Below are 17,956 nucleotides of genomic sequence, written 5' to 3'. Positions count from 1 at the left end.
AATTGTTCACTCAGAGTGCACTCATTAGCACTTGACCTAGTAGCTAATTTTGCACAAGCAAGTTGTTTGTTTTGCCTTAATGAAATACATTTTGTTTGTTTCTGATTTTGATTCACAGCAAGTCTTGCAACTTCATTAGTATTCAAACAATGTATCACATACAGTTGAAAGCTCAAGTCTGTGTTGTTTTTTTTTGTTTGGTGTTTTTTTGTTTGGTGGTGGTGTTTTTTTGTTTGGTTGTTTTTTGTTATTTTGGGTTTTTTTTGTTTGTATTTTAATATTTGTGGGTTTTTTTCCCCATTTGTTTTGTTTTTGTTGTTGTTGTTGTTTTTTATTTTTTATCCAGCCCCGCCCAGATCTGCTTTGGCTTTCTTGTGATTTTGGATATTTTAATCTAGTTTGGAATATGCTGAGAATTTTCCTGGCCAATCTTGTTTTCTTCAAATCTTGAGACAGTCCATGGAAATTTTTAGAAGCATAGAACAATGTATTGAGTGCTTTTCAGGGTCAAAATGCAGGATAGTGGGTCAGATTGTTCAATCAGCTTTAGCAATAGCAAGGCTTTCCAAATGGCTGTCTTTATACAGCAACATGTTTTTTCAATGATGGAATAAAGGTTTAAAACTTGTCAGTGATACCATACTTAATAAAAATTCACGTTTTTGTATGTACCTTACCATCTCTGCTTTTTCTCCTCAAAAGAACTGCAGCAAATTTCCTTCTCTAATTTAAGATTAGAAGCTTTTTGTTGTTCCCTTGGCTAAGATTGCTTTTGCTTCTTTTGCCACCCTGTTCTTTCCTCCACTCTCAATTGAGGAGGGGAGGGTAAAAAGGATTGAACCTCAAATGTTCTGTCGCACTGTTCCCAAGCTAAACGTTTTATGTCTAGACTTCTGACTAATATTTCACATATGCACCTGATTTTGCACTTCCCTGGCTGCTTTTCTTTATTGCAGCTTTCTGATGACACACTGATAAAATGTTATCCATTTTATTATAAGGAAACTTAAATGCTCAGTATTTTTACTAAATTTGTGAACTTTTACTAAATCTTTTCCCGTGTGACGTAATAGATGGTAAAAATATGAACTGGCTTCTTGAATTAAGAAATATCATCCATGCCTGCAGTACATATTCTACAGGAAATTCTTCTAAAAGATACCTTTAAAGTAGTGTTATATAGTGCAGTATTGAAATAGTAACATACAGATACATCAGTGTAAACAGGTTTTCTGAATCTATTAAAAATAAATTGCAAATCTCCCTGATCATAAAAACATACTCCTTATTTAAATAACCACATCTCAGGGAGTTACTGCTGAATATTACCTAGTTTTGGTATGTTCACTGGTGTTAGTCTAGCATTCTGGCAATGTATGACTTAATCATGCAATTGTCATATTTCTAGAACTTTGCAACAAATACACTGAAATTCTTTTTGGTGCATACAAAAGTGTTCTAACTTTACGGTTTTTTGACTGTTTTAACCTGTCCTTGCACTGAATTGAATTTTTCAGCCATTAGATTTACTTGGTGAACAGTTATGTGTGTGATTTGCTCATGTTTCAAAGATTTTCCTTTCCTGGTTTGTGAGAACTAAACAGAGAACATCTTTGCTAGTAAACACTGCAGACAGTGAAAATACACTTTTGGAGAAAATGAGCACACTAGAAATCTTACCTGAAATGTTCAGTGTTTCAGAAAAGTAATGCTTTGTATTATGTTGTCATGTATTATACTTTATTTCAGTGTATTAAAATAGCTTTAAATTATCAATTATGCAGACACTTATGTTTGTGTAGTTTGTAAAAACTTTTAAAAAATGTTAAGTGGCTATTGAGCCTTGAATGGATGTCCCACCTAAAACAGCTGTATATGCAGCTTCGGTAAGTATTTAACAGATAACAAATTCTTACCTGTACATAAAACAAATTTTCCTTGATCTCTTTAATTTGACAGCTGTCTTCTCAGTTTAAGTTCTTCAAGATGGGAATTGTCTCTCTGCTCCTTTTGCCCCTTCTGTCAACAGAGCAGCTAATTCAATGATTCTAATGATGCCTAAAATGCTAAGATCTAGTGCAATAAGATGTATTCAATAAAGCAGCAGGCTTATATACTTATTTAAAAAACTTCTTATGCCTTAAAATATTTGTTTATTTTTTAAAAAAGTAACTGAATTTTAAGCATTTTAGATAACAAGTTTGTCAAAGTAATGGTGTCATTGTAAATTAAAAGGTATAAATATATAAACAGAAATGCTTTTTTTATTTTACTAACTTCCAGCTGATGAGAATTTAAGGACCTTCAACTTTGTTGTGCTGGAGTTGATTGTTAGATACAGTTCATATATGAATCTGGTCTAAAACAATGGGTTTTATTATTTTTTTTAATGCTATTTTGAAAAGGTAGAGCAAGGGTTGGGCAGCCCTTTCAAAGTTAAAGATGCAGTTTAGCTGATACGTTGGACTGTTACGTGTCAATGCTAAAGCTTATTAATGAAGTAAACTACTTGACTCATCCTAGTATGTATTTTAAAACAGGTGAGACTAATGATAAGGATGTTCAGGTGGTGGAACTTCCCATTGTTGACAGCTTACACCCACGGCCACCTTATTTACCCTTGGCTATCCCTGAAGACTTGGCTGACAGACTAATTCGTGTACATGGGGATCCTGCGGTGTGGTGGGTCTCGCAATTTGTGAAATACTTGATTCGTCCACAGCCTTGGTTAGAAAAAGAAATAGAGGAAGCCACGAGGAAGCTTGGTTTCAAACATCCAGTGATCGGGTGGGTATTTAGTTTTCTTTTTAACTCTCTGTGCTTTAATAAGTGTATATAGTGATCCCCCTTCAGGACAAATTGTTTAATGATGGTTATCCAAGAGTCTCAAGCGTTTTGTGGGGAGAGAGGGTGCTTTCTACATTAAGCTGTTATTTTTTAACTGTGCATAATACAAGTTGATTGCAAGTACTTCTTCAGCATACTTGCCTACCTGTAGTTGGATAAATATGTAAAAGGCAGCTCAATTGAAGGGGTTTTTATATGTCCTTCCATATCTAGTAATGTAATACAGAATTTCATTCATGTAATTGCCTTACAGCTTGTATTCCAGACGCTTTTCTGTCTGGGTCTTCTTTTCAAGTGCCTTATAGCCTTTACATTTGAGGAAAAAGGCTAAGCCTACATTTTACATGCCACAATCCACAACTAATTTTTTTGTTGGCTGCACCTGAACATGGTATGTGTCTTTCCCTTTCCTGCTGATGTTTTCACGATTGTTTCTTAGCAGTAACTGTGAGTTGCAAAGGTTTGTATGGGGAAATATGGGGAGAAGGAAGGAAAGCACCAATGGGCAACATAGAATAGATTGTGAACAAAAGGTTTTACTGTCATATAATGTGAAAAATTGTGCTGCTGTTGTGCTAGAATCTGCAAATACTGCTTCCATTGACAGAATTTTCCTTCAATTCTTAATCTTTCTTTTTGTAGGAGTACACAATAGGTCTGTCCAAATGTTAGTTGGCTTTTGACCATTGGGTTGGTAGACCACTTGATCGCTGGTGGATCTGAATAATTGTTTGGTTTCAAGCAGATGGGGAAGATACATTTTTAAGTACCTTCATTCGAAGTCTGTATTGTAGTTGGTGTCCCAATATATCCATGATGCAAATATTCCCATTTGGCTTTTGAATTGTATTGATCAAACATTATCTAAATACACCAGATAACTTCTGCACAAACAAAACACCTTGTATGCTATAACAAAATCTCCTTAATTTGTTTCTTTCAGTTAACCTTTCCCTTCCATGCAAGATTATTAGATTGCTTTCAAGAGCAGACTGACAGCTGACTTCGTGTTGTCAGCATGTCCTGGTTGGCATCAATGAGTTTTAATCTTCCCTTGTTTTGTGGAGGGATTCAGTTATAATATTCTAAAAGCACAGGTGTGAAATTTAAGGCTAAGATTTCAGTTGCTAAAGTATGTATTGTATTTATAAATTGAATTCCTAGTTTCTGCCTTTTTCCAGTGTTCATGTCCGAAGGACAGACAAAGTAGGAACAGAGGCAGCATTTCATCCCATCGAAGAATATATGGTACATGTTGAAGAGCGGTTTGAACTTCTTGCTCGCAGAATGCATGTTGACAAAAAAAGAGTGTATTTGGCTACAGATGATCCTTCATTGTTGCAAGAGGCAAAATCCAAGTAAGATGAATTATGTTTGTATTACAATTTGTTCCTTCTGGTTAGCTTTACGATTTCTGACTATTGTGTGCACAAATTTTAGTGTTTTTTTTTTCTTTTGTTATTGTTTATACAGTTAAGATAGCATTTCAGCTTCCACTGATTTTGATTTTTCTCTCAGATATTATCTTTTTTGGATTGTTTTCCAAGTATGTATAAATTATAAATACACCAAAGTTATTATACAACATACATATTAAAGATAAACTATTCTGAAATATTCTAAAAGCTAGTTAATGTATTAAGAGGTTTCACCTGTCCAAACAATACCTTTCTGTGAATAGTTGCCAGAGAAATTTTCATAAGTTGATTGAAAAACTTCTGATGACTCTTTCAGAAAGACTTCTGTATCGACAGCTTAGAAGACTTACACCCTACATGTTGAATAATTTAGGAGTTTGTGCTTGAATATATGTGGGATTCTTGATCTGTAACATTGTCTCTGTCGTATTTTTGCTCTTTGTCCTCTTCTAGCTCCCCAGAACGTGGGTGTAACAAGCTGCTCTAACTATAGGATATCCCAGCCTGCTGTTAAAAATATAACTGTGTTTAAACCTGGAAATGCACAGTGTGCATCTATTTATTCCTAACATGACCTATATTTTCCTTTAAAAAACTCATTGTTAAGTTGCATGTTTTGCAAGGTGTCACTGAGTTGACAAAACCTTCTGTTTGGTAAAAGAAAACAGATGCATGTGGAAGAAAAATGTTCCATATTTAACTGTATCTTTCTTGGGTTATGGTGTTCCTGTTACATAAACAATTTCACAAATGCTTATTGCTGTGACTATGGAAACTTGGATAAGTATTTCAGATGCATTGAGGTTAATCTTATTTGTTACCAGGTTTTCCTTTTGAATACTATTTATTTATCTGTCTACTGAATAGCCCTGTTTCTGTTTCCAAGACTTTACCTTCCTTGAGCAGAAGAACAGATTTTTTTTTTTTTTTTTCATTTAAGCAAAGAAATGAATACTTTTTAAAAATCAAGATTACTCAAGAAAGGCAAATTTTTGAAATGTTTATTCTTGGTAGACATGCTTGGAAAAATAGATAAGATAATATCCTGGATTACGAATTTTCTTTGGCATATACAAGGTAAGCAGAAAATGATATTTTGTAGCAGAGGAATTTTCTACAGCATTGCCAACCTGTGTATTTCAATTGTGCTGTTTCTATTTTTCTTTCATATCTATAAAGGGATGCTGTTTAAAATTACAGAGTTTTGAAAAACTAAGCGAACATACACAACTCCAGATGATGACAATCTAATCCTTCCTTTTTTTTGTATATGTAGAGACAAGAACAATAGCAGAAACAATTATGATAACATGACATTTAAAGTTCAAATCTGAACAATGAAAAGACAGGTAATACAAAGTTGAGGTTACACTATTTAATTCATTACATTGTCCTAAATAACTTTAATTATTGTTTATAACGTAAGAGAATTCAATATAGCTGTAACAATCTTACTTATGCATTTTTTCTTTGTGTTCAACTTTCAGCCCTTAGCACTGTACACTTCAGTTTTGTGAATAATAGTGAGATGCACTACCTATGTAAACATGTTGTCCCAAGTTTTCAATAATAACAAAAACAAATAGTGAAATTGTGACTTGCTCAGTAAAACAATCATGAATTTCATTAAGCATTGTGGTTTCTGTGGCACTTCAAGGTCCACTCCAAAATCAGTTTTATTGAAATATGAGGAAATACAGCACATTAGGACATAATTCATTTTGTATGTTTTCTTAATAAAAGCCATAGACTCTCTAAGTAGTGAAGAATTTTTTATGTGTTGCTACTGGGTTTTCAGGTAATAGTTTACACTGAAACATGATTTCCTAAGTTGCTTGCACCCTACCGTTGCTTGCAATTGAGTAGAAGGCCTTTGAAACTTCCTGTGATTTCATAGAAGACAGGATGCAATTTGATCTTTCAGCATTTAAAGGCATCTGAAGGCAGGTTAAGGTCAGGTTTTAGAAATAAAGAACCTTTTCTTCCACTTCTTGTGAAGAAAACTACAAATTAATTTTACACTTCTGACGAAAAAGTTCTAGTCATATTGAAAAACCAAACTTCGATAGAAACAACTGTCACATTGTACTGCAGTAGCTTATGTTGCATTTATTATTAGGTACACTAATATTACAAATACTAGATATTATATCTCTTTTTACATGAGAGTGATTGGCTGTCAAACAATGTTGGCATTTAAGTAAGGATTGAGACAACATTCACATGAATAGATGTGTTGCTTCTTTTAAGAGAAGTATTTCAAAATATTAACAGTCATGAAAACAGAAATGTTATGATGTCGGTTTTGGAAACTTCCCTTGCAGTCAGATGTCTTATCAACTGCAAGTAAAGTAGTAAAGACAATGGAGTCAGTACTACCAGTTTGCAGAATTTTTTGTTTGTTTTGTGTTCTGAAAGAAAGAAGTGATATATATTAAGAATGAGGATGATATAGAACAACGTGATAGAGAGGAAGGAGCATGGCTGTAATTTCAGCAGCTGTAATGATTATGGGATTAAAGCTCTTGACGAATTCTGGTAAGCAGAGGTCATGGTATTTGTCCTAGATAAGTGACGTGTTATGGATGGAATATATTGCTTGTTCTTTGATTTAATAATTTTCAAGTACAAACTTTTGAATTTCTAGTATATGTATTTCTAGTCTATAACATTTACAGCATCTTCTCTGTTTATTCAAAATAATGCAGTTGAACATCCACATAAATTCTTTGCTTTTTCATTTTTTTTGCAGTAATTTGCCTCCCTCATGAGGCCAGTTGGGTTTTGTTCAGCACTTCTGAAAACTTTTTTCCACCCCGTTCCACTACTTATTTGCTTGCACAATAGCAAGTTAATGTCTTTTCTCCCTGTGTACTATCTGTAGTTTAGCTGTTGCGACCCCACCTGCCTCAAGTCGTACTATGCCTGCTATATAGAATTCAGATGTGCTTCGAAGTTCTTGAGTCTAATGAACAGCTCATACATTTTTCCAAATTTAGAGCGAGATGTGAACATGTCATTCTTACTCCATGGGTTTACACACGTGCTCACACTCAAAGGGAAGAAAACTTGCATTGCCCGTTCTGGACACTTCTCCAGTCCTAGCGAATTGAGAAGAGGACCCTGGGACTTGCCTCAGTTCGCACCTGCCGCACAGTGTGGCACTGAGCTATACTTACACGACTAGGTGATCAGCTTCTGAAACCAACTGGAACTTGAAATAGTCTCATAATTGTGCTTGATTTGTATCCTTATCTGAGGACAGTAGGTACAGGAAGGAAAGACTTTAAACTCTGTCTTCCCCACCTTCTTCTGATTTCTTCCTTTCCCTTTTTCCTAGCTGGGGGGAAAAATCCTTCCTGACCTGTATATTGGTTTCAAGAATCTATTATTTAGCTTTAGAAGAGTTAGATTCTATTTTTAGATATATGAAGGAGATATACTACATATATGTAACCTGATACAAAGAAAACCATGTTATTCCGGTTTCGATTCTTGCTTTTGTCTTTGCAGTTTATTCTTTTCTTGTTATAGAGAAAAGAATGTGTGGGTAATTTCTTTGGAAAGGTGGGAGGGATCCTACAAAACACTGTTTTTAGGAGATTCTGTTAGTAAGAATATGACATCTTTATATTTATTATTCATTTACCACGCAGTCAGGAATTCTAGTAATAGGACCATTGCTGAGTTCCGCTTAAAAAGGGAAAAAAATTCCCCAAAAGCTTACAATGTAGGTATTACATTAATCATAATATAAATACAGATGGAAAGGGAATAGAAGGAAGCAAGAGCTAACTATAGAGCCTTAGAAGTTTCATTTCCTTCATCCTTTGTAGTCATTGTGGTAAGAATAGCTTTAAATAGTATCTAGAGCACTATACTGGGTGTGAAGGAGAATTAAGCCTTACCTGGTGCAGGAAGTCAGTAGGCCACATATGGCTAAACTTCAGAGGGGTATAGACTTGGCCTTTTACTGTACTTTTCTTTATGTTCTGCTTTCAGTCTGTACTGGAGACGGGATGGTAGACTAGAAGATTCTTTGGTCACACTGAGTATGGCTGCTGTTATACTCGCATTTTAGGTTGTTTAAAAGAAGCCTCTTTTCCCAAGCATAAATGTAGCATAGTGTGTGGGGGACAGCATAAAAGTGCTCATTTGAAAATTAAACTTGTGTGTAGATAAATGCTAAGCTTCGATCACTGATTTGAATAAATGGGTCCTGAAGCTGTTGGTTAGATGAATTTGGATCAGCTTTACAAAATGGAATTGAAGACCAGATTTAAAAGAATCTTAAAGACTTTTTACAGAATAAAGGAGGAAACAAGAAGATTTTAAATGTATGCATGAGAAGATCCAATATGACACTTTTTTTGGTGTGCTTCATTTATTAAGTTATTAGACTTGTAAGAAATCAGGTTCTTCAGGAAAGGTTTTGTCTCTGCTGAGCATGTGGATTCTGATTTTTGAAGTCTGAAGAAAGTGAGTAATTTTAGAAGTATTCCTGATTAAGAATTTGCAAAGGGGTGTGCAAATATCCTTGCTACATTCACTGTCCCTAGCAAATGACATCTTCTGTTAAGCATTCTACATGTTGCTTCTCTCGAAGTTTTGTCACTGAAATAAGACTGATGCCCATCTCTGTTCCTCAGCTAGTTTCACAGCATAGTATGACATATTTCTGTTTGGTCTGTACTTTTTTTATTAAGAAAAATACCAATATGATTCACACAATGGAAACAGAAATAGAATGCATCACAAATATTGTGTTGTCATCTGTTGTAAGAACTGGTTAAATACTGACAAAAATGCTAGACATGAAAAGATAAAGAAAATTGTTGCAATAGACTTCATCTTGAAAAGAATATCTCTTGCCATACCCTTCTATAATTTCTCAGAAGAGGTCTTATCTGTTATTACGAATATTCCCTTCCTTCTTCCTACACCCCTTTTTATTTTTGTTTGTTTGGTTTGTTTTTTCTTGTTTTTAATGTAACATGAACTTCCCCTGACACTCATGATCAGATGTACCCCTTAAAGTTGTCATGCTACCTCTGGGACATTTACCATACCTATATTACTTTTTGTTAGAGCGAGTGTTTCTCTTAGGAAAATATAATTATTAAAATCACTCTGAGGATAAATTAAAATTCTTACTCAAATGTAGAAATTTGATATATGACTTTTTGATTCACTCTTGAGGTAAATTTCCTGATTTGGTTGTCATGGCTAGTGAATGTTAGATGGAAAGACCTGCTATATTTGCCCATTTCACTTTCGAGGACACTTTCCCCATAGTTTAACATTAAAATAATAATAAATGAGGCATATTCTTACAAGAGGTTGTCATAATCACGTCTGCCATGTGTCCAGAGTGTATGCACATGCTGTGTTGTAGTATACAAGTGTGTGCTAACTTCAGAAACTTTTCAAGAACTTCTGAGTGTAAACCTTATTTTGAGCAATGTTCAACACAGGACTCTCAGGTTTTGAAGCATCTATTTACAAGTCTAAGTTATTGCTGCTCCAGTGTTATGGCCAGTTCTATGTTCTGATTTTCTTTATTAAACAGTATAAGAATGATTAATTCTTGCAAATGTAATATTAGCTGTCTTACTATCTTATTATGTAATATATTGCTTTATAATTGCTATGAAGTTTTAAATTTGAAAAACAGATTTTATTTAAATTATTTTATAATTAGCACTCTAGTTGAAATGTTGTAGTTGGCAGGATAGTCGCATGAGTTACACTTCATGACTGAAATGTAATTATTGTGTAACAGCAATGCAATTATCATCTTTGTTAAATCTACCTGGAATTTTTCATATAAAATGTGGTTTTGTTGGGAGTCTGACTGAAAATTTAATTAATTTGTGCTACTTTCCACAGTTCATTTTGGATTTCAGTTCCCCAGTAAGGGTGTACAACTGTTTTGAGAAAGACCATTCTTTTTCAACATTTTAAAGAGTATTTTATTTGCTTTTAAAGTCATTGTTACATGTCATTAATGTTAAATCTTATTTCTAAAGTAATGTAACGGGTTTATATTTCAAATAAAAATATTTTTGCTTAAAGTTTTACTAGTTAGTTTATGATGTCTACATAGGTAGATTGACATGACATTTTACATTTATTTTACTTCCTTTTAAACAGTGAATTGCAAAATTTATTCTCCATGTGACCTTCATAACTGTGAAAGACTTAATTAATTTTAATTCATTTGGACTCTTTTATTTAATGTGACCCTTTTACAGGTGACTGATTTTCTTGTGCAGTATCATAATCAGTATCTAATAGAGTATGATAGTAAAAGGTAGTCCAGTAAAGACATAATCCCATATTCTATTTAGTAGTAGAAAAAGCAAAGTGATCTGAGTATTTTTCATCTAAAATCAGGAGAATTAGCAGTATGTGGCATATACTTCCTGATATTTTTTCACTTCTTTCACAGTGTCAAATCTCAGACAGACTTACAGCATCTTTTCTTTTTTTCTGGTTGAAGAGGGGGCAGGCTTGGGGGGAGCAGTATCATTCTAGAGTGTTCAGCAAAATTTTTATTCGTTCCCTGTAAAACAGACTTACTGAAAACAAAGTAACAACCTTATCTTGCAGTAAAGATGATGCTACTTAAAAAAAAAAAAAAAAGAGACTTTGCTGTTAACAGTGTATTGTATTTCCACAGGTATCCAAATTATGAATTTATCAGTGATAACTCCATATCCTGGTCAGCAGGACTTCATAACCGGTACACTGAAAACTCCCTAAGAGGTGTTATTCTGGATATTCACTTTTTATCTCAGGCAGACTTCCTGGTCTGTACATTTTCATCCCAGGTAAAATGCAATAAAAATACAATAGAGTATACATACTAGTCCTAATCTTAGTTTCCTTCATGCTCCTATTCTTATTCTCAGTGCTCTCTCATGAAAATTTCAGGGGAAAATTAAAGGCTTGTTATGCTATCTGAACATTTAGAGGACTGTAAGCTCTGGTTGACTACTTGTCTTTAATTGAAGTTACAAGCTTAATTAAGACATTTGAAATCAGCAAGAAATAGTATTAAACATGTTTAAGCATTCCTTGTTTTGCATAAATTTAATATATATCTTGCGTCCATCCATTTCTACATGCCATTGCACTCTACTACAGTTCAAACGTGTCTGCTGTTGCCTTAGTTGGAAATGGAATAGAATGAAGAAAGCAGACATTTAATTTCTCTTTGGTCTATTACATATCTAGCAATCCAGTGGCTGTACAATAAATGTGAATTCTGACTACAGTAAGCCATAGGGAGTTCTCGTTGCAGATAATTATATGCTACAAGCTTCCATTCTTGAGTGGTCTGATGAAACAGGTTGGAGTCGCTTAGAAAATGAAATCCTATAATTATCATCATTGGCATTTTCTTCTATTATGTAATATTGTATATTGATTTCATATATCATGAAAATCATAGAAATGTTTAGGTTGGAAAAGGCCTTTAAGATTGAATCCAACCATTAACCTAGCACTATCAAGTCTACCAATAAACCGTGTCCCTAAGTGCTGCATCTACACGTCTTTTAAACACCTGCAGGGACAGTGACTCAACCACTTCCCTGTGTAGCTGGTTCCAGTGGTTGCCAACCCTTTCAGTGAAGAAATTTTTCCTAATATCCAATCTAAATCTCCCATGGTGCAACTGGAGGCCATTTCCTCTCATCCTGCCACTTGTTGCTTGGGAGAAGAGACCAGCACCCACCTTGCTACAACCTCCTTTCAGGTAGTTGTAGAGGGTGATAAGGTCTACTCTGAGCCTACTTTTCTCCAGGCTAAACAACCCCAGTTCCTCGATGTCAAAGGATTAACTAAAGCCTAGGTAGACAACATCCACAGCTGTTCCCTCATCCACTATGCAGGTCACCTTATCATAGAAGGAGATCAGGTTAATCAGGCAGGACCTGCCTTTCATAAACCCATGCTGATGGGGCCTGATCATACATGTGCCACATGATAACGCTCAAGATGATCTGTTCCATAACCTTCCTCAGCACCAAGGTCAGACTGACTGGCCTGTAGTTTCTTGGATCCTCCTTCTGGGCCTTCTTGTAGGTGGGTGTCGCATTTCCTAACTTCCAGTCAACTGGGACCTCCCTGGTTAGCCAGGACTGCTGATAAATGAAAAGTGGCTTGGTGAGCAGCTCCACCAGCTCCCTCAGTACCCCTGAGTGGATCACATCTGGCCCCATAGACTCTTGTGTGTCTAAGTGGTGTAGCAGGTCACTCAGCATTTCCCCTTGGATTATTGGTACTTCAGTCTGCTCCATGTCCTCCAGCTCAGGGGGCTGTGTACTCAGAGAACAACTGGCCTTACTATTAAAGACTGAGGCAAAGAAGGCGTTAAGGACCAGGCTTTTCTTCTTCTCTTATCACTGTTTGACCCTGTCCCTATGACATCCTTGTCTCTAAATTGGAGAGACGTGGATTTGACAGATAGACCATTCGCTGGATAAGAAATTGGCTGGATGGTCGCACTCAGAGAGTTGCAGTCGGCGGCTCAGTGTCCAAGTGAAGACCAGTGACATTCCTCAGGGGTCAGTACTGGGCCAGTGCTGTTTAACATCTTTGTCAGTGACATGGACAGTGGGACTGAATGCACTCTCAGCAAGTTTGCTCCAGGCTGTGTGGTGCAGTCGCCCTGCTGGAGGGAAGGAATGCCATCCAGGGGGAAACTTCACAGGCTTGATAGATGAGCCCGTGTGAACCATACGAAGTTCAGCAATGCCAAGTGCAAGGTCCTCCTGCACCTGTGTCAGGGCAATTGCACGCACAAATACAGGCTGGGAAGCGAATGGATTGAGAGCAGCCATGAGGAGAAGGACTTGGGAGTGTTGTTTGATGAGAAGCTCAACATGACCCAGCAATGTGTGCTTGCAGTCCAGAAAGAAGACTGTATCCTGGGCTGCATCAAAAGAAGCTTGACCAGCAGGTTGAGATAAACGATTCTCCACTTCTACTCTGCTCTGGTGAGATCCCACTTGCAGTACTGTGTTCAGCTCTGGGGCCCCCAGCAAAAGAGGGACATGGACCTGTTGGATTAAGTCCAGAGGAGGGTGATGAAGATGACCAGAGGGCTGGAGCTCTTCTCCTGTGAAGACAGGCTGAGTTGAGGTTGTTCAGTCTGGAGAAGAAAAGGCCTGGAGACCTTTGTAGCACCCGTCTAGTACCTGAAGGGGACCTACAAGAAAGCTGGAGAGGAACTTTTCGCAAGGGGAGGTAGTGATAAGGCAAATGTTAATGCCACTAAACTGAAAGAGGGTAGATTTAGATTAGATATAGGCAAGAAATTCTTTGCCACGAGGGTGATGAGGCGGTGGAACGGGCTGCCCAGAGAAGTTGTAGGTGCCTCATCACTGGAGGTGTTCAAGTCCAGGCTGGATGGTGCTTTGAGCAACTTGTTCTAGTGGAAGGTGTCCCTGCCTATGTCGGGAGAGTTGGAACTAGATGATCTGTAAGGTCCCTTCCAACCCAAACCTTTCTGTGATTTAATGATAATAATGTTTATTTCAGCTGAAGTATGACCACGGAATGCATATCAGTGAAAGAGGTGATCATCAGCCAAGACCTAGGGCTGTATGTCTTCAGTGCCACAGGTCTTGGTGTTGAGACAGTTCATACTCTGAAGGAAGAATTACGTGGTCTTGGATAAAAACTTAATCAGAAAACTTAAGTTTTCTGCTATTATGATATTCAGATAGTTGTGTTAAAAGTGGTAAATGTTGGCTTTAAATAAAACACCAGGTACAGACGTAGATGAAATACATTTTAAATATAGGTGCAAATGGCTTGGGCAGAATAAGTTGAATTGTAAGTTGAACTGTAGGTTTTTGAGTCATTTTGAAATACGAATGCTATAATTGACATAGTTAAGGTGATACAGGCTGAGGGGGACCTCTGGAGGTTGCTTGATACAACTCCCTTGGAGGGTAACTTTGGGGTACATTTTGTCTTTGAGCTCCAGTCTTATTCTGTTTCTCCCTGCATTTGACAATAGTCAGGTTTGCTGGATGACATATTTGGTTTTCCAGAGTTGCAGAAAATTTTACTATAAATTCTACTGTATTAGATTGCTACTCTCCATAGCTGGGACTCTGAATTTGGTCCAACCCCCTATTTAATTTATTCTGAGCAATTTCTTGTGCATTAATGATTTAAACTCCTCAAAAATCATTTAGCACCAGTTTTACTGGCCATGCAACAATGTGGATATCTACAGTATTTTCGTATATTGGGCTTTTCTAAGGTCTGCTGCAAGTTTTTGCTCTTTTCAGAAAGATTTATTTTTTATCAGTTGAAAGTTAGATCCTCTGATCTCTAGCATTTGAACTACTATCTCTGTCGTTTCGTCAATGAAATAAACAGTTTGGGTAGTTACTTTGGATTAAAGGTAAGCAAAATCAGGCTGTTAATGGCCATCTTTTTGAAGAGAAAGTAAGGATAAGAACATAGTCTAATTTATTTCCAGAGTGATTTTGGAGTTTCACATTAATCAATTGTATGCTGATTTTTTTCCATTTTCCTACCCATGCCAAAAAGAGTCAAAACTTCATTACAGAGGTATTAAGAGAAAATTACAGTATATGTGAGTAGAATTAGGTACTTTAGGAAGTCCTCTATTTTAATTTTTATATATGCTACTGAAACTAAATGAATACTGATAAAAGCTGAAGAATAGGTATTTCATTAAAATACTGTTGTTAAAGAAATTAGGCCCATCAAATTCTGTGAAGTCAAGAGAAACAATCTTAGCACTGTATTTCAGCAACATTGCATTAATTGAGATGTATAGAAAAGCCACATGATAGTTACGCAAATCCTGATGTAGTAGCAGAAGTAAGATTGCACATTAAAACAAAGAGCTTTTTTGTCCCTTTGGTTTTCATTTAGATGAGATCATAGCTCCCTCTGCCTGACGTACATTTCTTTATAATCTGATTTCCTTCCATTAGTCTCTGTATTTTGCATTGTACATGTAAGTATGCAGGCTGCAAAACAAGTGAATCTATGAATTAAAAATGGGAGGCTGGCTTCAACTATAGTTCTGCATGTGGTCTCTTTGCCTACTGCCCTCAACATTTTACAGTTTAGTTAACCAGGTTTGGCACCACAAAGGAAACAATTGCTGAGAGATGTTGTATGTTTTATGTCAGGTATGCAGGACACTTATGCCCACCAAAAATCGTTTCTACTGAAAATATTTGAAATCCTTTAGAGTGTGTATCCTCCTGTGGTGCACACACATGCAAAGAACAAAAGATCAAAAACAGTCACAGAAGCTACAAAATAATCAAATTTGCTTCTGTATTATGGGGTATAACAAATTGTTTGAAATAATGAACTTCAGCCCAGTCTTCTGAAAGCTACTTCTGAAAAGTTACTTCAAAGATCAGATGGAGATGGATAAAAGGAAATGATTACATTTTTAGAGCAAATGCCTCTCTCAAAGAAGCTAGGAATGTACAAATATGTCTGGTTTGACTCATCAAAGTTCTATTCACCTTATCCTTGGAGGGAGAAAAGGAAATTCAAGCTCTACTATATTTACACAGAATTAAAATTACAAAAAAGTTCAAGTGCTTGTTCATATTAAAGAAGTCTGCTGTATTGTTAGTTTATCAAGCTTTTTCAAACTTACACAAAGTCAGGGAATGATATGGTCATGTAGATTAGAAGTCAGAAGGTCACAGTAGCCAAATCAGACACCTGACTGAGAAGAGCTTTCTAGCCAAATGTTGAAAAGAACTTTGTTTAATATAGCGGGAGCCTTTTGTGTTCCTGACAACCCTGACAGATACAACACAATTCTGATGTGGGAACCTGTTGCCAGTCTGAAAATGCCCTTCATAAAATGTGATACAATGACATTTCAAAATGCATCTTTCTCCTCACCAACATCATTATTGTCTTGCTGAAATTCAGTTTCATTTAGTTGTCTTCCAAGTTGCCAACAATAATTCTATCACTGGTCTAATCTTAACATCATTTTAAAGCCTTGGACTTCTGGAACTGTTGGATAGTGGAAGGTGGAGCTTCCTTTAGAAAAGTAAATGTAAAGCCTTATTATTGCAGAGTAAATTTTAAAAATGTAAATTCTAAAGGTTCAAAGGGAAGTAAAATACAGTTTTATTAGTAGAAAAGGAAAACAAATTTACTCTTACATTAGATTGGCTACATATAATTCATTTAAAAAGCAGGATGGCTAGTGTTCATATAGGTGTTTTCCATTTTTACTGAAAAGTAGACTGTTCTAATTATTTATCTATTTATTTACCAGATCCTATCACCAAAGTAGTAATTAAAATGCTGTAAAATTGTATGCTTCTTATTAGTAAATATGCAGGTTTTTTGGTTTTGATCCTCTTGTGAAATTTCATTTTTATGCATTGGTTGCTGACTTATCTGGTATATTGCAGGCACACACAATATTTATGACTTTTCTTCTGTTTTTGTTTCTAAGGTTTGTCGAGTTGCCTATGAAATTATGCAGACATTGCATCCAGATGCTTCAGCGTATTTCCATTCTTTGGATGATATCTACTACTTTGGTGGACAGAATGCCCACAATCAGGTTGCTATTTATGCTCATCATCCACGAACTGCTGATGAAATTCCTATGGAACCTGGAGATTTAATTGGAGTAGCTGGAAACCACTGGGATGGTTATTCAAAAGGCATCAATAGGAAACTAGGAAGAACAGGCCTGTACCCGTCCTATAAAGTTAAAGAGAAAATTGAGACAGTCAAATACCCTACATACCCAGAGGCTGACAAATAGACTGACGACAAGGACAACGTTCGGCAGTAATTCTCGATTTTGATTGGCTTGAACCAGCCAACATGCTGACTAGTGGTTTATATGGGATTTGAATTTGCATTTTAACATGCAGTTAAAATCAAAGCCTTTAGCAATGAAACTGGATGAGAAGCTGAGAACAAATGGATGGGCTATTATATGAACTTACTCTTAGACAGTTTTTGTTATATGCACTCTCACACATGCACACACAAAACTGCATACAACAGGAAAACGGTTGTTTTATACTTTTTGTCTCTTTTCAGGATTCGTCCCAGTCATTAGTTTAATGTGAGCTTTGGGCTCTTTTCTCTGCCATTAATTGACGATAATGTTCAGACTTATAACACTGCCACATTGTGTAATTTGAGTGACATGAACATATTTTGTATGTGCAAAATTTAAAACATGGTGCCTATATTTGAAAAACTTGTGACCTTTTTAGAAGAGCCATCCCTATTTCACAGTGGACAAGAGTCAATCTTCAACTGGTGTTACCATGACCACTGAACTTGCTTCAAACAATAGATTCAAATTTCAGACTAGATTTCTTTATAAGTTTATTTTTAACATTCCATTGATTACTTCTCGTCATTAATAAAATAAAGGATACATCCAACATTAAAGAAGTCACTGTCTGTTAGGAACTTTTGTAAAACAATGCCATGAACAGATTCTTTAGTACTCATAATGTTTCTGGACATTGTCTTTGATTGAAAACAAATCAAACAAACCACAAAATGACAAAGTAGCTGAAATTTCATTACGTTTTTAAATGCTCATTAGTACAACTGCTTAGGGACACAGTGTTTCTCTGTTCTGTGGACAGCGGGTTTCAACACGATGACTTCAATGGCAC

The 17,956-nt window shown here is 35.9% G+C and overlaps 1 protein-coding gene across 3 annotated transcripts in view; it reads left to right on the top strand.

The window, feature by feature from the left end:
• FUT8 (fucosyltransferase 8) overlaps positions 1-17,726 on the top strand; it is a 128,525-nt gene extending 110,799 nt beyond the window's left edge. For 2 of the 3 annotated variants that reach the window (XM_065839813.2, XM_071809116.1), the window contains 4 exons: positions 2,541-2,787; positions 4,029-4,205; positions 10,948-11,098; positions 16,762-17,726. In XM_065839813.2, coding sequence (XP_065695885.1) covers positions 2,541-2,787; positions 4,029-4,205; positions 10,948-11,098; positions 16,762-17,079 — 893 coding nt within the window. In that variant the 3' untranslated portion in view covers positions 17,080-17,726. The remainder of the gene's footprint in view (positions 1-2,540; positions 2,788-4,028; positions 4,206-10,947; positions 11,099-16,761) is intronic. The other variant, XM_071809117.1, reaches the window with a different exon arrangement.
• The last annotated feature ends 230 nt before the right edge of the window (positions 17,727-17,956 follow it).

This window comes from Patagioenas fasciata, chromosome 5, assembly GCF_037038585.1.
Source record: "Patagioenas fasciata isolate bPatFas1 chromosome 5, bPatFas1.hap1, whole genome shotgun sequence".
Taxonomy (NCBI): domain Eukaryota; kingdom Metazoa; phylum Chordata; class Aves; order Columbiformes; family Columbidae; genus Patagioenas; species Patagioenas fasciata.
The sequence above is the reverse complement of the archived record's forward strand: the minus strand, read 5'-3'. Positions and strand labels throughout refer to the sequence as shown.